The sequence below is a fragment of the Python bivittatus genome, unplaced genomic scaffold (assembly GCF_059951505.1).
Source record: "Python bivittatus isolate LINGU-HERP-01145 unplaced genomic scaffold, Pbiv_v1 ctg000080_np1212, whole genome shotgun sequence".
NCBI lineage: Eukaryota > Metazoa > Chordata > Lepidosauria > Squamata > Pythonidae > Python > Python bivittatus.
In genome coordinates, this window is record NW_028277035.1 from 2,375,632 (window position 1) to 2,398,872 (window position 23,241).

Here is a 23,241-nt window from a genome sequence, read left to right on the forward strand (position 1 = left end):
GGCCTTTACTCTTTTCCCACCACCATCAGTTCTGCTTGAATTAGGACCTACCATAGTTGCTATTTCAATTTTGAAGTTGGTGGGAGGGTGGACTGCTTTTATTCTTATGGACGTTCCTATCCTCAATACAGACTTAAAACTTAGTAAATGTGCCACACTGACCCCCCTCCCCATGCATGTCACTTTTTAAGAGGTTGCAAATTAGCTTGATCGTAATTTTCCAAAACATATTAGTGGGTTTGTTTGCTTGTTTTTAACAAAGCAAATTTTGAGTACAGTAAGGACCAAGATTTATGGTAGTGCTGGTAACTTCAACCTACGTTCCTTGGGGGTGAGATCAGGAGTGATTTGGGAGTTCATGGTTACCATGTCAACCACAGACCTGACCTAGATCATCAAGGGCCCAACTCAACAGCAATTTTGGCAACTGTTGGCCAATCCTCAGCTTTAATAGGTTTTTAGTTGCAAAAAACCCTGGAGGAAATGTATTAACTGAACCCTTTTCACTCTAGCTTTAGGCCTAGGAATGGCACTGAGACCATACTGATCGTGCTTGTGGACAATCTTTGGCGAGGCTGAGATGGGGAACACGCAGCCCTCTTCTCTTGAACTGTTAGCAGTCTTTGATACTGTCAGTCATGGACTTCTTCTAGATTACCTCCAGGGGTTGGGACTGGAGGGATGTAGTTTTGCAGTGGTTCTTCTTTCTAAAGGGGAGGTTCTAGTCAGTGGCAAGAGAAGAAGATTGAGTCCCAGGGCCCTCCATCGTGGGGGGTAACAGAATCAACACTCTCTTCACTCAACATCTACATGAAGCTGTGAGGGGGATGAGACATTATCAATATGTTGATAATGCCCAATTGCACATCTCGGTACTTGGCCCAACAGGTGATATCAAGGTGCTTTCGCTTGAAGGCTGTTAAGGTCTGGCTCTGGCTCAGGCTCAGTGCCAGCAAGATGGAGCTGCTTTAGGTTTGAAAGCCATCAGGTTCCAGGGATATTCTAGCTTTGGTTCTGGATGGGGTTGCACTCCCCTTGTTATGGCCTTTCCTGGAGCAGGAAGCTCTACTTACCATCACTCATGCCTTGATCACCTCTTGTTTGGACTACCAAAATTCTCTCTGCAGATTTGATGGTATGTGGGAATGACCCTGGGAGGCAGGAGGAAGACCTGTAGCCTAGGCAATGGTCTGTTAAGAGGCAGCTCAGTCTGCAGGTGGGGGAAAAGCATGAGAAGTGTTTCAGAAGGAACTCTCCCTAGTTTTCTGGAGACTAAACAGAGGAAGGGGAGAAATACTTTCAGTCTTGCAAGATTCTGTTTAATGTAATCTCACAAAAAAGATAGTGCTGATGCTCCTGGTTGTGCTTCTTGTCTAGACTACCTCAAAGGGCTAACAACAGCCCTTTGATACTTGGAAGTTGCAGCTGGTCTAGAATGCAGTCGCTTGAGTAGCCTTTTTATCATCATCAAAATACCACTACTATGAGAGCTACACTGGTTATCAGTCAACTTCCAGGTGCAATTCAGGACCATCTAATCCCAATGGTATCTGCCTCCTCCAACATCCCTCGTCTCTGGAAATGCCATCAGCAGGGACAGTGGAAGCAGGCCTTCTCAACTGCCACTCCCTTTCATTGGAACAGAGTCCCCACAAAATTTGGTTAGCCCCAATCCTGCTGGGATTTTAAAAAGCCAATAAAACCTAGCTATTTAATTAAGTTTTGGGAGCTGATATGTTATGAGGTGAACCTCGTTAATTGAGTGTTAGAGTGGTGGTGAATGAAGAAGATACTACATTATTGCTCTAATTATTTATTCTGCTTCTTGTTTTAACCTTGTTTATGTGTTAGCCACTCAAGGTAACAACTGGAGCAGCTTATAAGCCTAGTAAAACAAACAAATATAATTTTAGATCAAATTTTCCATTCCAAAATTATCAAATTCTATGTAGATAGCAACACACTGTGTTCACAATATCTGAATGCTGTTGGCCACATTCAGCCCCCCAAATGGAGCTTCACCGATGTATTTTAACCCCCCCCCCAACAGAACCGGAAAACTGTGGGCCTGGAATTTACTTTTGAAAATCATTCACAAAATTGATAGTGACATACTGTATAATTATAGCCTTCATTGAGAACATTGCCACTTATTGGAAGCTGACTGAAAAAGAGATATGGAATACTAAAGTATGAAAAAGTCCGAGTAGTGATTACTGATTCTGCAATGTCTAATGTGCATGTCTTTCCTCACGTGCAGAGCAATCGTGTCACCATTCCACTGAAGCAGATACTCCGGATGAAAACCTTACGCCCACTTGATGCATCTAGCTTTCCAGGCATAGAAATCAACTATGGCTCAGTAGAAAATCCTAAAACAATCTGGTTTGAATTACAACAGGTAACGTTAATCATGCCATCTCTTTATTGAAATATCCTAAATGTTTATTGCACGATCTTTTTTTTTATTAATCACAGCCAAAGATAGCATATCATAGGTCAATACAGACGGCAGCTGTGGCTTTGCACTGTAAAAATCAAACCCTGGCTGGCAACATCAGCTTTCAGCATATACAGTATGTTTGGGGGAAAGGGGATTGTTCTAGCTCTGAGAGAGAGGGAGGATACCGTGCCTGCCAACAGACTTGTTTTTGCTTGCTTACCTCAGTGATTTGTGGTCTAGACCAAGCAAGAAACAAATGATGGACTTACAGAGTAGATAAAATTCTGATAGATCCAGTTGTGGTTCTAAAGCACTCAAATGCTTTCTTTATGAAGAAGGGACATTCTGTCACCCTGAAAGTTACGTATTGTATTTGTACAGGCACAAAGAGTTATATGTTTGACAGATGTGTGTTTTGGACTTTGCTTTGGAAGGAAAAACTGCATGTAAGAAAGGAAAAAAGCATTTCACACAGCTTTCTCTTTTGACAGGCTAAAGCATTATATCATTTAATTACTATCATCGCTGATGAAGCAGATTCCCAGATTTAGTGACAACCAATGCAACGTGGCTGCAGTATCTTTTCCCAGTACTCAGAAAACACCCATACTCTTTGGATATGTCTACTTGCCAAGTGCTTTCTCTCCAAGTAGATGTGAGCTATGGAAACTTCGTTCTTTCGAATCACCACCCACCATTCTCATATCATCTTTCCTGCATTACCTCCAGCCCTTGGACTTGCAGACAGCAAAAACAGCTTCTCAACTTCAAGCAATACAAATATACTATAGGTGCTTTGGAGTATCGTTGGGTGGCTCACCTAACACCATATCCGCAACAGTGCTGGCTCTCATTCTTTTGAACGCAGAGAAAACTTAGGTTAGTATTATAATATAAATATAGATGGTATTAAAGTTCTGTTCCAACACACAAAAGCTGCTCTATTAGAGGAGATTATTCTTCTCTGATACCCATTTACTGTATTTGTAACTAAATTATTTAAATGTGTCCAGAACTGTAAAAGTACAAATCATTAGAATTCTTTCCTGAATCAGTTATTTATTACATACACAAATGCACATATTTATTATCAGCCTGAATCAATCCTCTGCAGGATGAAAACCCTTTCACTGAAGTTATAATCCACCTTGCTGATCTAGCCACATTGGAAGATAGATGTTTTTCCACTTCCCAATCTAGGGCTGAGAGACAGTGACTAGCCCAAAGTCACCCAGCTGGCTTCTATGCTTAAGCGAGGGCTGGAGCAAGGGTCTCCTGACTCCTAGTCTGGCACTTTAAATCACTATACCACTGGGGTGCTCTGTCACACACACACACACACATGCACACATTACCCTGCTTCCTAAAGTATAAAATTAAATATATTTTCTCCAATAATACAAATAATTCAGATGGGCAGCCTTTAAGAATGTCATGCACATGCAAAATTGAATAGTAGAAAATTGTATTAATTAAATATTATTTTAGATCAGAGCAAATACTAACTGTACAATAACTACCTACATTTTTATCAAGTGTCTGCATTCCACAGCAGCTGCATCTTAAATCCTGTCAAAAATAAATCAGTGCAAAGTAACGGTTAAATAGGACTTCCTTATAGTGTAGAAGTTCACAGCTTCCGTAGACTTTAACATGAAGGGAATCCTTTACTTCCGTCAGTGTAAATGTTTTCCAACAGCAGCCAAAAATAAAAACTAAAACCAAACTCATTATCTGGGATTTGACCAGCCAATCCTTTAACATGGTAAACTATGAGGAAATGCATATGATCTCTATCTTAAAGCAATCAGAGCTATCAGTTGAGAAGGATCAATATTATCTTTTCCATCAGTTAGTAAGCAATATGCTTTATCGTTTGGATTAATACAAATTTTAAGAGACCAGTCAATGGAGCAGCAACTCTTGTTTGGGGTATTTGAAAGCCCAGGTTTTGAGCAACTGACTTTACAAAGGTTGGGCTAAAGCAGTCCTCTTCCAGATTAGTTTGGGATAAAACTTTGCTCAGTCAAGCCCTACTCTTCAGACTGCACATCTTTTTTTGTTTTTAATTTAGGAAATTAAAAATGTTTCACACCAGAAAGAATTTTGACATTACTGTAAATTGATGGAAGATTTTATCAGCTGCTTGATTTCAAGCAGTTACTTATTTATGCAGAACGATGATACAGAACCATCAATTAAACTTTTAAGCCTAATGGCTCATAAACAGACATTTTCTGAGTTTGGATGGCTTTAAAATATCTCCACATAATATTACCATCACCACCCCCAAGGTAAACATACTTTAAGTTCAGAGATAGTAATGCTCTCTGTCCAAATACCTTGTTGATTTTTAGTTCAGAAAAGAAATTAAGTGGAAAATGATAGAGATGTATAAAATTATACATACTTTACAAAAAGCAAGAATAGAAATTTTTTTCTCTCTCTCATAATACAAGAAACCAAAATCATTCAGCTGAATGGTAGGAGATTCAAAACCAAAGGTCTATGTTCCCCAGTCTCTTCTTAGGGACTTATTCTGGCTTTGTACTGGTTAACTGATAACCTGGTTGCTGTTTGCTAGTTTCATTAGTCTGCACTTAATCAGAATGTTCTTGCAAACAAACAAAAAAGGAGTATACGTATCTAAAACTATGCATAACAGTGTTACTAATCCTGTGATAACCAAGGGCATTTTCACATCATCACAATATCTGTTCCCTGATCCTTCAAAAGCAGTTTGAAGTTAACTAACGGTCTTCACTGCCACCAGCCCCAAAACATACAATAGCACGAGCCACTCAGGTTTTCCATCCAGCGGTCCTACAGGAGGGCAGAAAGAACAGCGCAGTCAGTGGTCCCTGGGTCCGTATTTTTAGTTCCTGTTGTTCGCCCAGTGCTTTCCTCACCCCAGCAAAAGAGTAACTGTTATGAGGAGATGCAAAGCTGCCAAGGTACCAGCTGTCCGTTGGTTTAATAACATCCGCTGAAATGATACCACCTCAGAATGATACTACAGGAGCTGAATCTCTGCAAGGAGAGGGAAGAAGCTGCTTGGCCTTAGGAGGGAGGGCAAGGCAAGTTCCCAGTATCAGGAAACAGCCCACTTGTTTATAACTATGGAAACTGCAGGAGGACATAGTTCTCAATGGTTTTCATATGCACAATTAAAAGAAAGGTTTAATATGGATAAAAAGACAATTGGAATTGAAAAACAACGAATGGAATTTGAAATTGAATTATGTATAAATGATGAACATGTAATAGCAAAAATGTATAGATTTTTGTTAAGTTTTGAAGAACAGGTTAAAGACAAAATGGGCTATTAACTTTGGATATAACATAGAGGAGGACACTTGGGAGAGAATGTGGGTAACTGGTATTAAATTCACATTGTGTCATAACTTAAGAGAAAATTTTTATAAAATGATGTATCATTGGTATATGACACCAGAGAAATTATAAAAAATGTACAGAGGTATTTCAAACCAGTGCTGGAACTATGAAAAGCATGAGGGAACATTTTATCATGCATGGTGGAGTTGTGAGAAGGCTAAGAAATTTTGGATACAAATTCACACAATGATGCAAAAGATTTAAAGATTAATATTGCGAAGAAACCAGAATTCTTTTTATTGGGACTTATGGACAATGAATTAGAAAAGACTCATGGTAGATTGATTTTGTATACAGTACAAAATCTTACTCTTTTTTGTTTCTTGCACTTTTTTCTTCCTTTGTCTCTTCCTCTCTTTCCTTTTTTCTTCTGATGAGCCTTTTATGCTATGTAAAAATTCTAAATAAATAAGTAAACAAACAAACATGGATGGATGGATGGATGGATGGATGGATGGATGGATGGAAGAAAGAAACAGCCCACTTGCAAATTTGTTAGGGCTTCAGGGGTGCAAGTGGGAAGATTTCTATTTATGTCATTTTAGATACACTGCAGCCAGAAATAAACCAGCTCCGCTGTTGAACACAAACAATGGTATGCGCTTTACCTGGAGCACAGAATGATTCTCATTTGAAAATTCCCCTAGTTCACAGACTACGTTAAGGAGCCACAGACTAACTAAATTTATCATACACATAAAGTTTAGTTGTAAATAAATAAAAGCAACCATGGTAACATCTTTAACATTCACTTTATTAGCAGCTTCCCATGTACCTTTAAAGTAACAAAGCCTATTTCTCCAGCAGAAGCTATTTAGAAGATCTCTTCCACAGTTCCACCTTTGTCTACGAGCTCTCAGCATCAGAAAGATCAGTGGCTTTTCTAGGGACAGATCTAAGGCACGGGTCAAAAAACCACAATTATAAAAATTATTATTTTAATCAAAAATCTCCAAATATGACCAGTGCCTCTTAAATATCAATAAAGCAGCATTCTCCTTATAGGCTCTGGGCCACTTTGCTATAATACTGAGTTACCAGTTAGGTCCAGGTTGGAGGCACAGTACAGTAGTATGGCTTTTAAGTATTTGACATATGAAAAAAATTAACTCATCTCTTTCAAATGCACATTTATTTCCCTAGTTATAATAGGGCATGTGAGCAGGCTGTAAAAATATTTTTTTTCCTTGCCTGGAAACAAGGAAATATGAAGCACTTCGTCTTCAAGGTGAGAACTGGAGACTATAGTGGCTGATAAATTTCTCACATTTTTCATATTTTAAGGTGCTAATTTTACATATTTACCTAAAAGCATATATTTTTTTAATGCAACAAACCCCTGTTTTATATGTGTGGCGATTCCAAGGTCCCCTGAAAAGTTATAGCTCCTCACCATACAACTAAACTGTGAAACAGCCTTGCAAGAACCCATTGAAAACGTTTGTGAATAATGATCTCCTGTAAGAGTCCAGAATTTACTCCATATGCAAAAATAAAAACATAATGTAAAATATTACTACTACATAATTATAGGGCAATGTGCACTGACATTGCAATGGCGATTTTCCTTAAAAGTATATTAGGCATTTCCATTTGATTGCTACCAAAGAATAGAATCTTTGGGAAGGAGGGGATTGACCTGTGGTCTCTTTTTATTCCTGAGGTTTCATGGAAAGAAAAAAAAATCTGCTCCTAACTAGACATTTCCAATTGTAATAGTTGTGCATATTCCCACTTGGATAAAGAAAGACATGCCATCAAGGAGCAGAAGAAAGACTCAATGTGATCCTTTCCTTAAAAATAACGTTTCTCTTTCCAAACCCAGCTTAGGGTATAACAGAGTCACTGGTCATGCTGACGGGAAATGAAGGAAACTGCAGACCCCACACATCTAGCAAATACTGACGGACGCAGGAAGAGGAAAGAATCCAGCAATTGTGCATGTAGAACTTCGTATGAGAGCTGGGTTGCTGGAGCAGTAATTGGGAACAAAAATAATGTAGGAAAGGTTAAACATCAATAAAGTTCCCACATTGGAAATTCCTCCCTAAACAGCTCTTTGAAACAAAGCTGCATAGGTTTAATTAATACTGCTTGCTATGCCCTTAATTTACTGTATTGAAATTGATATTATATTACCAACTCAGGGAAGAGTCTGTCAACGTGCAGCCCGGTTGGCTCAGCATTTCTCATTTTGTTACAGCATCTGAGTTTTAATTAAAAAATAATAATTCTGGTGCAGGAGAACACTTTCGGAGCACAAGAAACATGTCAACATCATGAAAGAACAAACGTCCAAAGAGCTTTGGCCAAAATAACCCCTCCAGGTTTCCTTCCAATGATAGACTAGCAGGTCTTCTCCAGAGTACTCTATAACAACTCACTCTCACAGCAAAGGAACCCTGAGTGAGGCAAATGCATTTCTTCTATTTAAGGCTGCTGCCCGTAAAATCTGTATTAAAAGATTGGGAGACTCTCAAGTCACAATCATATGCCTAGTCAAATAATAAAATTCAGTTCGTTCATACTTGCTAGAAGAAGGAAAGTGGACTGCATCCAAACCCTGACAGCGGCATGACTTAGTTTCTTTCACACAGGGAAAATCTGTGGTGCTGCTCTCCTCAATTGCCCTTTCCCTCTGCTGCCCCATTGTATCATTGCAAAGCGTAGCTACAGTGAAACTTGGAGGGACAGTCTTCTGTCACAACCAGCAAAGCAAAGCAATGCCTTTCATGAATCACGTTTCCAAGCTGGTCAGCTCTTGCCAGTCTGTTTCACTTTCACACTTGTCCCGTCTTTTGAAAAACGTCTTGATCAGCCTCTGCGCTTCTTCTTTCACTGCAAACAGAAAAAGTAGCACCTGGGATAATGATATTCTTATCGCAATTTACCTCTCCTCTCATACGCACATACGTGAATTACCAAATGCAAATTGGGCCTATTTGCCCGAATGGTATCTGTCAAATATGGTCATTCAGGAGAAGGAAAGCTGGTAGGTCTGGAACGTGGTGAGAAAGTAGCTGAGATAACATTAGGAATGAGCTACATGGTGGGGGAGAAAATGTGCAGAAACCAATCTCCAATTACTAGAAGTCATACAGTGGGTCAAAAAAGTATTTAGTCAGCCACCAATTGTGCAAGTTCTCCCACTTAAAAAGATGAGAGAGGCCTGTAATTTTCATCATAGGTATACCTCAACTATGAGAGACAAAATGGGGGGGGGGGGGAAATCCAGAAAATCACATTGTCTGATTTTTAGATTTGCAAATCATGGGGGAAAATAAGTATTTGGTCACCTACAAACAAGCAAGATGTCTGGCTCTCACAGACCTGTAACTACTTCTTTAAGAGGCTCCTCTGTCCTCCACTCGTTACCTGTAGTAATGGCACCTGTTTGACCTTGTTATCAGTATAAAAGACACCTGTCCACAATCTCAAACAGTCACACTCCAAACTCCACTATGGCGAAGACCAAAGAGCTGTTGAAGGACACCAGAAACAAAATTGTAGACCTGCACCAGGCTGGGAAGACTGAATCTGCAATAGGCAAGCAGCTTGGTGTGAAGAAATCAACTGTGGGAGCAATAATTAGAAAATGGAAGACATACAAGACCACTGATAATCTCCCTCGATCTGGGGCTCCATGCAAGATCTCACCCCGTGGGGTCAAAATGATCACAAGAACGGTGAGCAAAAATCCCAGAACCACACAGGGGGACCTAGTGAATGACCTGCAGAGAGCTGGGACCAAAGTAACAAAGTTACCATCAGTAACACACTACGGTGCCAGGGACTCAAATCCTGCAGTGCCAGACGTGTCCCCCTGCTTAAGCCAGTGCATGTCTGGGCCCGTCTGAAGTTTGCTAGAGAGCATTTGGATGATCCAGAAGAGGATTGGGAGAATGTCATATGGTCAGATGAAACCAAAGTAGAACGTTTTGGTCTAACCTCAACTCGTCATGTTTGGAGGAGAGAGAATGCTGAGTTGCATCCAAAGAACACCATACCTACTGTGAAGCATGGGGGTGGAAACATCATGCTTTGGGGCTGTTTTTCTGCAAAGGGACCAGGACGACTGATCTGTGTAAAGGAAAGAATGAATGGGGCCATGTATCATGAGATTTTGAGTGAACACCTCCTTCCATCAGCAAGGGCATTGAAGATGAAACGTGGCTGGGTCTTTCAGCATGACAATGATCCCAAACACACCGCCCGGGCAACGAAGGAGTGGCTTCGTAAGAAGCATTTCAAGGTCCTGGAGTGCCCTAGCCAGTCTCCAGATCTCAAGCCCATGGAAAACCTTTGGAGGGAGTTGAAAGTCCGTGTTGCCCAGCGACAGCCCCCAAACATCACTGCTCTAGAGGAGATCTGCATGGAGGAATGGGCCAAAATACCAGCAACAGTGTGTGAAAACCTTGTGAAGACTTACAGAAAACATTTGACCTCTGTCATTGCCAACAAAGGATATATAACAAAGTATTGAGATGAACTTTTGATATTGACCAAATACTTATTTTCCACCATGATTTGCAAATAAATTCTTTAAAAATCAGACAATGTGATTTTCTGGATTTTTTCCCCCCCATTTTGTCTCTCATAGTTGAGGTATACCTATGATGAAAATTACAGGCCTCTCTCATCTTTTTAAGTGGGAGAACCTGCACAATTGGTGGCTGACTAAATACTTTTTTGCCCCACTGTACGTATCTCCAATTCCTATACTGTATTTTTTTCCCGTTAAAAAAATCTATTTTATTCTTTAAATAAATATTTGTACAAAAAAGTTTTTTCTACATTTAGAATAACGTACAGTAAAGATCAACATCTCTTTCTAAACAACTTGTTATAATACATTATGTTGATAGTACTTTTTGTCATTATCCATTTTTGACATTCTTTTTCTAAAAAAGTAGAGAAAGATTATAACCTCATAAACAAAGTTCTCTAAGCTAAACATTTCCGACTAAATTAGCTGTCGATATAATTTTAACCTCCTTATATAGCTCCTGATAATTTTAAGCTCTTGGTATACTATTTATTTCTATTCATTCACATTCTTTACAATAAGAAACCCACTGTCATTGCTTCATTTTTCATCAATTAAATACAGGTAGTCTAGTAATGGTTGCCACATTTCTTTAAATTTCAGATCTGAAATCCAATTCCTATACTGTATTGACAACACAAACATTTTCAAACATTTTCACACACACACCCCCCAAATTTGGCAACTCACCTGTTTTGCGGAAACTACTTTTGTCTGCAGCCAACAAGTGAGAGAGATGTCGGGCAAATCCCTTGAACAAATCCTGCCAGGTAGAGACAAGAGAGCAAAATAAGCATGGTGGAATGCAATTCCTTACTAACATCTAACTGTTGTGCTTCTGTGCAAGACAGAGCAATTGATGCATAGCTGGATACCCTCCTAATTAGATATGGAACATACTATCTGTGTTTCAAATGGAAGGCGCATGTGACATAATGAATTAGACATTATAAGATACAAGGCAGTCAAGGAACAAAAATCAAACCCAAGTTCTGCTAGATCAGTGTGGCATCAATTCTGAGAAAGAATAAGAAATAACCTTGGCCACTTTAAGATGTGTGGACTTCAACTCCCAGAATTCTGGGAATTCTGGGAGTTGAAGTCCACACATCTTAAAGTGGCCAAGGTTGAGAAACCTGTGCCAGATGCTTCTAAGAGTATGACTGCTATATATACACCATCCAGGAATCTGCAAGTGGATTTGGAAGTGGAATTTTGGGAATCCATCTCACACAATGACTCTGCCTAATGAGGTAGCCAGAAGGCACACTGGGAAGTTGCTCCCTGCCAACCACTCAAAACTCCCACAGTGTTTTTTACTACCTCAACTTACCTTTGCCTTTTTTCCCCCTCAGGAAAAGGGAAGGTATGCATATACAGAGGTAGCCATATCTATAAAGCACAGGGTTGAGGTCACCTACCATTTTTATTTTCTAAGAATTCCCTCTCGGGTTATATTAGACCCAGAAGCATTACTGGAAATAAAACAGATACAGTGCTTGATGCCGGTGCTTTGCTTTGTTTCATGCTAGGTAGAGTCTGGTATGGTTTGCCCCGTTCGACAGAGAGACTCCCGTGACACGTGTGGTTCACAAAAGAGGTTTACTCATGCGTAACGTAGCAGTCACAAGCTAAGCCAGGACTGGCTTGGTACATTTACATTACTCCTTTATAGTTGTCTCAATCCCCCCGCGGGCCCCGTTGCTAGGTTACATATTACAAATTAGATTGCAGATTGCCCCCTGTAATCCCCCCCTTCTACTGGAATGGCAGGTTCAGCCCAGTTCTCTTGTTTCTTTGATTGTTGTTGCCTATGGCATGGTCGTTGCCTTCGTTGGGGCTTCTGTCGCGCGCTGATCTCTTCCTCAATTCGCTGATCTCTCCTTTGTCTATAGCGCCCGCGGCCCTCTGGCGTTAACACAACGCATCCGCTCCAGATTACTGAAGTGGCGCAAGGTGGCCCATTCATTAGCTTGCGGTTTCGCATTTCCTCTTTCTGCGCTAGCGCTCGAGCGGTGAAATTGACTAAAGCGCGGCTGGGCAAGTTCCTAGGTGTGCGGTGCAGGCTGAACCTGACAGTATCACTAGATATATCAGAATTTTGAACATTTTAAATAAATAAGCAAGCAATAAATATATTGTTCCCTATCCAGTACATTATACTAATGTAATTTGGACCAACTTCAACTCATGGAGGCCTTTACTGGACATATTGCAGCTCTTTTTCCTTGGGGCAGAGTAGTAAGTTTCGAATTCAACACTTCTGCCTTGCTAAAAAGGCCAAGTAGCTCTAGTGATGCTACCATTCTCATTAAATGCACAGTCGCCCATAAGTAGGATCAGAATAGATAAACTGAACATAACAGAGGCTCGTGCATACATCAAAGTCTTGAAGAGGAATAACTGCTGACTTACATGCATGTTGTTAAAAGAATGAAAACACAACAGAGAAAGCGCTTCCAGACAGTGGGCTTCTAAGTAATGATGTGCAAAACATTCTGTCACGAAGTGGTCTGGCCTTGAAGTGGGCTGTTCAACCTTGAAATGTGAGTGTTCTGACCTTGAAACAAGCCACTCAGGGTGTTCCAATTTGTTAAACTGCTTCTGGAGTACCCGGAGAAGCCCATTTTGAGGTCAGATCACTTCTGGATCACATGAAATGCTTTGTTCTGGGGTGAAACATTCTGTGATGTCACAATTCGCACATCCCTAGCTACTAGCACTTACCTGTCCAAAAACACTGCAGCTATTCTATATTATTCTCCCTGAATGGGTTTTTCTCAGAAATTGATGGAAGAAATGGGGAAAGACAGAAAAAGTACAAATGGATGACAATAAAATGTATCTGTTCATAAATAAAGCAAGCTAATTGCACAAAACTGTTGTCTGAAAGCACCATGCCTATCTCACTGGAATACAGTAACAGGGAAAAATATGCTCAGCTCAGTCCACCTACAGTGGGGCAAAAAAGTATTTAGTCAGCCACCAATTGTGCAAGTTCTCCCACTTAAAAAGATGAGAGAGGCCTGTAATTTTCATCATAGGTATACCTCAACTATGAGAGACAAAATGGGGGGGGAAAATCCAGAAAATCACATTGTCTGATTTTTAAAGAATTTATTTGCAAATCATGGTGGAAAATAAGTATTTGGTCACCTGCAAACAAGCAAGATGTCTGGCTCTCACAGACCTGTAACTACTTCTTTAAGAGGCTCCTCTGTCCTCCACTCGGTACCCGTAGTAATGGCACCTGTTTGACCTTGTTATCAGTATAAAAGACACCTGTCCACAACCTCAAACAGTCACACTCCAAACTCCACTATGGCCAAGACCAAAGAGCTGTCGAAGGACACCAGAAACAAAATTGTAGACCTGCACCAGGCTGGGAAGACTGAATCTGCAATAGGCAAGCAGCTTGGTGTGAAGAAATCAACTGTGGGAGCAATAATTAGAAAATGGAAGATATACAAGACCACTGATAATCTCCCTCGATCTGGGGCTCCATGCAAGATCTCACCCCGTGGGGTCAAAATGATCACAAGAACGGTGAGCAAAAATCCCAGAACCACACGGGGGGACCTAGTGAATGACCTGCAGAGAGCTGGGACCAAAGTAACAAAGGCTACCATCAGTAACACACTACGGTGCCAGGGACTCAAATCCTGCAGTGCCAGACGTGTCCCCCTGCTTAAGCCAGTGCATGTCCGGGCCCGTCTGAAGTTTGCTAGAGAGCATTTGGATGATCCAGAAGAGGATTGGGAGAATGTCATATGGTCAGATGAAACCAAAGTAGAACGTTTTGGTCTAAACTCAACTCGTCGTGTTTGGAGGAGAGAGAATGCTGAGTTGCATCCAAAGAACACCATACCTACTGTGAAGCATGGGGGTGGAAACATCATGCTTTGGGGCTGTTTTTCTGCAAAGGGACCAGGACGACTGATCCGTGTAAAGGAAAGAATGAATGGGGCCATGTATTGTGAGATTTTGAGTGAACACCTCCTTCCATCAGCAAGGGCATTGAAGATGAAACGTGGCTGGGCCTTTCAGCATGACAATGATCCCAAACACACTGCCCGGGCAACAAAGGAGTGGCTTCGTAAGAAGCATTTCAAGGTCCTGGAGTGCCCTAGCCAGTCTCCAGATCTCAAGCCCATGGAAAACCTTTGGAGGGAGTTGAAAGTCCGTGTTGCCCAGCGACAGCCCCCAAACATCACTGCTCTAGAGGAGATCTACATGGAGGAATGGGCCAAAATACCAGCAACAGTGTGTGAAAACCTTGTGAAGACTTACAGAAAACATTTGACCTCTGTCATTGCCAACAAAGGATATATAACAAAGTATTGAGATGAACTTTTGATATTGACCAAATACTTATTTTCCACCATGATTTGCAAATAAATTCTTTAAAAATCAGACAATGTGATTTTCTGGATTTTTTTCCCCATTTTGTCTCTCATAGTTGAGGTATACCTATGATGAAAATTACAGGCCTCTCTCATCTTTTTAAGTGGGAGAACTTGCACAATTGGTGGCTGACTAAATACTTTTTTGCCCCACTGTATGTCCCATCCCCATCCTACAAAGGACTAAGATACTGGACACTACCGTGGAGATTTTATTTCCCATGCTTTTCTTTATATATTATATGCAACAGTATTTAATTTCATATCTAACTTTTACGGATGCTTTAACTGATAGGGTAACATAAATCAAAGAGAGGAGGGGGTATTAAGTAGTTCATAACCCACCTTAGATGCAAATTTCCCACTTTTGTAGAAAGGAGTCAAATATTTTACAACAATATCCGCTGTTTCCTTAAGTGACAATGTTTTTGTAGGTGGCTGGATGGCTCTTGTGGTCCCTTCTTTATCAACCCGTGACAGGTTTGGGTCAAAAGTGACTTTCTTTTTTGCCAACCCACCAGCTTTCCCCTCTGACTGCCACAAGATGGAAGACTTGTTTGTCATCCGTAGCCTCTTTTCAGCAGGGCTCTCCAGGTCCTTGAGAGACAGAAACAAAAATCCCTTAAAGCAATATTATATGGCTAAACCTAAGCAGCCTTCTTGAATACAATAAGCACGTATTTTGTGCCTATATGGTTTACAATTTAAATCCTTGACACACTGTGTGCATCAGAGATTATAATATGATTTGATTTCTTAATTCAAGAAGCAGAAGGAAAAAGATCTCTAGACCCCTTACCCCTACATGGAACTGTGTCTGTCCATAATAACTATCAATTGCTCAACCCAAGAACCTCATACATATCTTTTTGTGGGCCTGCACATATGGATGTCCAGAAGTCATAGAGGGCAAAGAGGTGGAATGATCCAACGGATTCACAAACTTGGCAGGGAGATGGCTGTGATGAACTCACATTCTGCTTCTCACCTTCTTAAAAGCTAATAAATCATTGCTCTTATACTGTAAGCAAAAAATGGAACTGCAAGAGAATTTCTATTGACCAGCATATCCCATTACAGTCTGTTCATAATATTTATCACAGCATTACTTTCTTCGTAGCTCAATCCCAATGAGGCTAACCTTAATCAACCAAAGAGGCCTTTCCATTCCCCATATTAATCACATGGAAAGGGTTTCCCTATCACTTTTAAAAAGCATTCTAAGAAATGCCATAATGCTTTCATTTGAACCATATTTTAGTTTGATTATTTAAAGACACGAGTATGAATCAGAAAACATTTTAATGGTACTCAAAGAAAAAAAGACCAGTTAAAAACAACAGAAAATAAAACTGGCAATAATCACAATGGATATTTCACTAATTCTACACAGAATTATGACAAGATTTGCTTTGCCTAATTGATCAGCCCACACCAAAATGACATATCTAAAAAAGAAGAGTAATATCAAGGGATACAACAAGAAGCTATATTAAAAGTCATAAGCCATCCTTGCCTGGAAGCAGGTTCACAAACCCAGTTTCTTATTTAGATGTCTAATATTTTCACTTAGTGATAGATAAAGGTTCTTTATATATTTAATTAGGAAGGTCACTATCAAAAAGAGTAATAGCTTTTTTTAAGACACTTTCATTTCTTTTGAGAATAACTCAGTGGTATCTCGTTAAATAACTATTATAAACAAAAGATATGACAAACACCTTTCAGAGATAGTGAACACTTCCTGAGATAGAATTTTGCAAATAAAAAAAATGAGAGGAGGATGCAAATATTACAAGCTTAAGGCTCACAAGGTTATATCACAATATAACTGTTTAGCTCAAATCTATATGGGAAAGAACATGAAAAAGTAGACTTGCACTAGTGGCCCATTTGTGCTTGAGATACACTGGACAAAAGGAATATCATCTGGACAAAAGGAAAGAGAGGTTTGAGAAATTCTACTAGAACCTCAGTGACAACTTCAGTTCCACTCTGTGGTTATAAAATCTCTGCTGCAGAAACTCTTACTTGAATTAATGACTTGACATTTTGGAACCTGGTTCTTTTCTCCCTAGGAATCTTTCCTTGGAAACAGTATGGCTAAACCATTTCAGAATTACTTTTATTTAATTATTTTAAAATCAGTAATTGTTTGGTTTCAACTGCCCCTTATTCCTATGACTGAACTCATTCCTACGACTGACTCATTCCACATGGCTGGGTCACTTTCTGGTCACCAACTACATTTACAGGTGGGATCATACCAACACTGTTTTGCTGTTTGCTAGTTCCTACCATCTAAAAGAAGATTCACCATCTCTTCACCATTAACTACATTTGCAATTCCCTTGGACAGAGACAAATACTGCAGATCTTATATCAGACAGCCTTAAAAATACAATGACTGGTAAAGTGAAGAAGCAAAACAACAAATAAAACCTTAGGACTCCAAGGGGCATCAGGTGTTAGCCAGATCTGGGAGGCCCAGTAAAGTAACAGGATATTCCGTGTTGTCTACATTTCTCAGTTAAGATATCTCAACATCTCAAAGATATACAGCTCATCAAGCAGAATTATCACGACCTTTCTGAAGCCTGGTTCTACCCTTATTAACAGCCTGAAGTTATCCAACAGATATCCAGGCACAGGAATTAACAACAACAAAATCTCCAGTGCCAATCCCATCTCTTCCTCTACTCAAATGGTATTATGATTGGGCCAAACAAAAGCAGCAATATTAACAAAGAATTGTTTATCTATATATCTTCTAAAGCAAGGTATGTCATATTAGCTTTCTGCTATTTACATGACCGAAATAGGTTAGTCTTTGTTCAAGAAAGATAAATGAACATGAATTATGCATTAAAAAAGGAACAGTCAAAAATAACCCAAACCCAGTTCCCAGACTATTCTTTAGCAGCGCTTAAAATAACTATGTACTAACTGTTGAACTGGAATTATCAAATTTAGCTCTGAGTACTTACAGATTTTAAATGATTAAATCAATACAGAAATTAATACTTCCTTTTTACATATTTAGATACTTATGTTTCCACATCACTAATTATGATTTTATATATGATGTTATATTAATTTGTGCTCTTTGGGTTCATTTTTAAATTTATAGACCAGTAAATAGATAAGCATTGCTAAAATGCAATGAAATGAAACCAATACACTATTAATATCACAGTCTAGAAACAACCTATTCAAGATCTTATTTGTGTTGATGGCTGTTTTTATGATTTTTCTGGCTGCTGTGTTTTATTTTTTGTATATGCATATATTTTTTACTTATTTTAATGTTGTGAGCCACCCAGAATCATGTACTTGAGATGGGTGGCTATATAAATTGATTAAATCTATATACTACTAAAACACTCGTCTCTATAACATTCAACTGGGCAAAATGGTATGTCATAGGGCAATAATTTTTGAATCAAGGCACCTCAAATGGGCTAACTTACAGAATGTGTCTAAATTCTGGGATTCATTACTCCCATGGGATTGAAATTTGGGAAATTTGTGTCATGGGTATATTCCTAACCTCTTTCCCACCTCCCTCTGTCCCCTGTGCCCAACTGGCCAGTGGCAAGGCCTGATGGGCGAGTGGCAATTGGCTGCTCTGGAACCAAGGCAGAAATTTGAAATCTCTTAATGGCAGCTGGCAGTGAGGGATGGATAAGGGAGTGACTCAGATGCCTACTGGCGAGGTAGGGCTGGCTGGAGGGCGCTGGTGGTCAATGGGTGAGCCCTCTTCCTCCCTTGAGAGAGGGGCCCTTGGGGACATGCCAGAATGGGGAGCAGGGGTGCAGTTTTCCTCACAGAGCGCAGTTCCTCTGGTTCCACCTGCCCCCAACAAAATGGCAGCCTGAGGAGGGGGAGCAGGCGTCAACTTCACTGGGGCTCTCCTGAGGGTCGTGAGGGGAGGGCAAATGGCACAAGTCTATATTATGTGTGGAGAAGGAGGGAGGGAGGGAGGGAGACTTCTGCCAGCTTCCCATTAGCAGAGTCAGTGGTGGAGCCAGCAGCAAGTCATTCACAGTCCCACTGCTTTTTTGCCCTTGGTAATTCTGTTTCTCTGCTTATAGGTAAGGAAATATCTCTGAAAAAATGACCCAACGGGTCATGGGTTGTCTAGTAAATAAATAAATACTCAAGCAACCAAGCAAGCTATGAAGTGTCATTTTAGTGGTTAGCACAAGTGAGAAATTCTATAAAGAAGAAACTGTCCTCTCTTTTTTCATTGTATTTCAGACTCAGATATCCCTATATCTGATAAAGCATCATGTATTTGTCAGTCATTAAATTGCTACATGAACCTTAGCTGGCCTTGTTGCAAATGCAACTGCCATTTGGGAATAATTTCAGGTAAACAGAAATCATCTCACTTGCTAATTCAATAATATCTACTTCCACTCCTACATTCCTATCACCAAATATCAGTCCCACCCTTCCATATGCCTCTCTTTGCCATGTATATATGGAGGGAGGGAGGGAGGGAGGGAGATGTTATTTTAATAAAATAATATCACTCACCTCAGCTGACCCTGGTCTTTTTCCATTAAGATTTTCACAACTATTGGTTATTTCTTCTTCACCCAAAGATTCAGCCCTTCAAGAAAAAAGAATAACAAATACATTTTATAAGAATAACCAAAAGGAAATATATTAACAATGTTAAAGAGAATATTGAAACTTTAAAAATAGCTAGGCCAAGCATCTTTCAATGGGTGCCCCATATGAAAAAACAAGAAGTTACACAATCAGTTTTTGCAACAGACAGATTTTATCCAGAAAATATCTGCAGCCACCTGAAGTTTAAAATCTGAATGTTTTATATATAACTGTGGAGACAGAGGAAATGCCTGGAACCAGCCTACACTTAAGACCTCCAGTATCTATGTACTGAGCTATCCATCTGCTCAAATTCAGTGCAAATAGTAGGCTAAGGTTTAGCTTTTTTATCTTCAATTGTACGCGTATAAACTGTGTCAGCTCTAAGGATGAGCAACATGCTTAAATTCAATTGCTTCGTCCAACCTGAGCTACCACAATCTCAAATTTGACCAAAGAAACTATAGCTGAATCATCACTCTTCTTCAACTGCCCACTGTTTATCCTAACCTCCTACCAAAAAAGTAATTGAGAGGCAAAGAAAACCATTTCTCACTTTAGTTTTTCGAGATTTGATCCTGAGCACAGGGACTCTCTCCCTAAGCTCTGACTGCTCAAAGGCAGAACTTCTATATTCTTGGATTCCTGCTCTTTTTTCTGGGATGAACTTGTTACTTCTTCCTTATAGACAATTTCAGTTTCCTGAGGTTCAGCTTTCTCCTTACACACTCTTTGGGAGGGAAACTGAGGCAGTTCATTGAGACAGATGATTTCCTCTTCTGCCAAGTCAATTTTTGAAGCCTTGGCTTTACGTCCTGCTTTGGGGATTGAGAAAAATTTGGAGATGTTCTGAGATTCTTTCCTAGCTGCTTCTGCCAAGAGCAACTGCTTCTTAGTAGCTTTACTCTTTTCATGACTAGCTACCAAGGAGGTGACAGCCTCAGCAGTGCCATGCTGTCCCCTTTTTTCAGGGATTTCACCACCATTTTTGTAGATTTTTTTGGCCGCTTCCTCCTTATTCTCAAGAATGTCACCCATATCCAAAGGCTTGGGACCACAGCTACAGTCTTCCTTCCAGTTTGGGCCAATTTCCTCCTTCACAAGATGAACTTCATCTCCTTCTTTGGCAGCTAGCACTTCTGAAGCAGACTGGAACATGCCAGACATTCTTCGAAATCCAATCCCCACTCTCTTAGGTTTGAACTTGGGGAAAGAGATGAAAAATAGTTACATCTCTAAAACGTTTGAGTTTGCCTTTGAAAATCTGAAATCGAAAGCATAGTCTATTGGGTCATTTATTTTTTATTTATAATGCATATATTCTACATTTCTTAGGATTTCAAGACAGCATATATGATTCTTACCATTTTACTAATATGCCAACATTGTAAGATAGTAACCCAGTGAACTTCATAGTTACACACAGATGAATCTCCCAAATTCTAGTTCAACGCTCTATACGCTATACCCACACAAGCTTGATCAATTTAAGTGTGATTGAAGATAAGGACCAATTTAAATATTAAATACTTAAATATTTTTCCTATATGGCAAATATAACAGAGATTCCTGAAAACCCAAGAAAATTATACATCAGACAAAATCTGTTGCAAAACCACCTTCTCAATAATGAATTATAAACAAAGCACTTACTGTATTCACCTTGGATGCCTGACAGAATACATCATCATGTGTAGCAGTTGGTTCAGCTGTCATCTTGTGGTTGTCACTGATTCCCAAGTCCAGGAAGGCATACAGCTCCCCACTTTTGGAAGCTTTGTTAATTTCTGTGACCTTTATTGAAGAAAGGGAGAGAGAAAGGAGGGCTATCCTAAAGATTCTCTGCCTCTGATACTGTACAGTGTTTGATTCAGTACAGGTAGTCCTCACTTAACAACGGTAATTGGGACTGGAATTCCCATTGCTAAGCAATGCAATTGTAAAATGCAAAATCACATGACCACACTGCTTTGCGACGGAAATTCCAGCACTTCTGGTTGCTGTCATTAAGCAAATCACTGTGGGTCGTTAAGCAAGGAAGTCATGTAGTTACCATTTGCGACCTCCTGCTGGCTTCCCCACTGACTTCTTTACAGGAAGCCAGCAAAGAAGGTCGCAAATAGCTATCACTTGACCATGGGACACTGTGACTGACCTAACTACGAGGACTGGTCATAGCTATCACTCATTCAGCACTGTCATGAGTTCAAACGGTTACTGAACGAGTGGACATTAAGTGAGGACTACCTGTAGCAGCAACAAGCAGGAAATCCATGTAAGGAATTAGGCTTTTCTTATACAATGCAATTAATGCAGCATTACCACCATTCCTGATTAGGTTCACAACAACCTAACCTGGATTAACTTTAAGCAGAGTTGCTTGGGGGGATGTTATTTCAGCTATTCCTCCCTTGTCTGAACTCTCATTCAAATGCCTTACGCATGGACAGCGTGGACTTTTTTCCTATTTTGTCAAAAAATAAAATTCTTACTATTTTACTGATTCATTCAAAGTAGATGCACCTTTAAATGCATATCCAAAGCAGTTTAAATACAGGAATGTGAGAAATTAACAAACAACAGGGCAAAATCTTAAAAGCAGCAGTGATCAGTGAATGACTGGACAAATATAAAGTTCTAGTTGTACTTAAAATTCCAGTGGAGTGCCAAACAATCAGTGCAAGAAAGGGTAATCCACAACTGGGCTTTCTCTAGCATCATCCTGCCACTTGCCCTCTAACAGTCGGGCACTTTCATGGAGAAGGCAGCAGACCTTCAGGCACATGTCTTTCAAGCCAGTTATATACACTTATTTGAAATGAAGCAAGGTTCTGGAAATTACAGAGGAGTGCTATAAATTGAGTGCACAATTGTTACTAATTTTTGGTCAATGGTGTTTCTTCTCTACATCTGAAGGAAGGTTATTGCCTCTGAAACTGACACTTTTTTACACATCAGATCTAATCTAATAAGATTCTTATAGAACTACCCACAGGGAGAGTTGTGTCAGTTTCTATTCCAATGTGAGAGAAGGGCTGCCAAGGCATGCAAAAGTGAGGACACCTTTAGCTGCTGAACTTCTCTAGAACATCCCAAGCTACTTATCAATATTTGTTCAACTAGAAGATCCTGCTAATATTTACAAAAGAAGTAATTTCTCCTTGTGAAGTTTTATTTTATTGTTGCAACTGTACAGTTTTAAAGAAGGGCAGTTTAGAAATGAATTAGGGACAGTTGTGCTTACACGGAGACCACAGATTATTTCAAAGCACACGTTCTTTAGAAGAGAAGATATTAATCTGTGATGCAATGCTTGATCTAAAAACTGCTACAAACCTGATTATTACTTAATCTGTATTCTGTTGAAGTTAAAGATCTACCTACTGTAATAAGGACAACAGAATGAGATGGAATCATCAGCATTTTCCAACAAGTAAACAGTAAATACACAACCTTTTCCCTTTATGACCATATGTTTCAAGAAATCCAGCTATCAGGGAGAACACTGGCCCACAACGATAGTCTCCACAACTGTTTATTACCTTCTTTAGAACTGATGCCTTGTATAGGTTTGCCATCTTACTGGTCCGGAAAGCCTCATATTCCATTTCTACAGCACATGCTAGAAGACCTGAACTAAAACAGACCCACAGTTTGATCAGCAGTGGCTGAAGGCATTTCTCCAAATACAAAGGAAATGCTCTATGTTTTCCTACAAAAAGTGTTACTATGGCATCCAAAATGCAACAATTGCAGTTCCAAATTATTACCTGAGTCCAAAAGTATTGGTGGCAATTGACTATTCTTCCTCAAATAGAGACAGAGAACAGTAA

General features: G+C 39.8%; 2 protein-coding genes across 5 annotated transcripts in view; one reads left to right on the forward strand and one right to left on the reverse strand.

Moving 5' to 3' along the window:
- Positions 1–6,264, forward strand: part of LOC103054299 (unconventional myosin-XVB-like) — a 67,299-nt gene extending 61,035 nt beyond the window's left edge. Inside the window, exons 42-43 of the mRNA XM_088133336.1 lie at positions 2,261–2,401; positions 2,935–6,264. Of these exons, the coding sequence (XP_087989462.1) occupies positions 2,261–2,401; positions 2,935–2,994 (201 nt within the window). The 3' untranslated portion in view covers positions 2,995–6,264. The remainder of the gene's footprint in view (positions 1–2,260; positions 2,402–2,934) is intronic.
- Positions 6,265–6,413: 149 nt separating this feature from the next.
- The window catches only part of RECQL5 (RecQ like helicase 5), a 74,176-nt gene continuing 57,348 nt past the window's right edge, over positions 6,414–23,241 (reverse strand). For 2 of the 4 annotated variants that reach the window (XM_088133337.1, XM_088133340.1), the window contains 7 exons: positions 22,951–23,044; positions 21,062–21,202; positions 19,965–20,611; positions 19,331–19,406; positions 15,134–15,385; positions 11,076–11,148; positions 6,414–8,677 (listed from right to left, as the gene is read on the reverse strand). In XM_088133337.1, the coding sequence (XP_087989463.1) occupies positions 8,577–8,677; positions 11,076–11,148; positions 15,134–15,385; positions 19,331–19,406; positions 19,965–20,611; positions 21,062–21,202; positions 22,951–23,044 (1,384 nt within the window). In that variant the 3' untranslated portion in view covers positions 6,414–8,576. The remainder of the gene's footprint in view (positions 8,678–11,075; positions 11,149–15,133; positions 15,386–19,330; positions 19,407–19,964; positions 20,612–21,061; positions 21,203–22,950; positions 23,045–23,241) is intronic. The other 2 variants (XM_088133338.1, XM_088133339.1) reach the window with 2 other exon arrangements.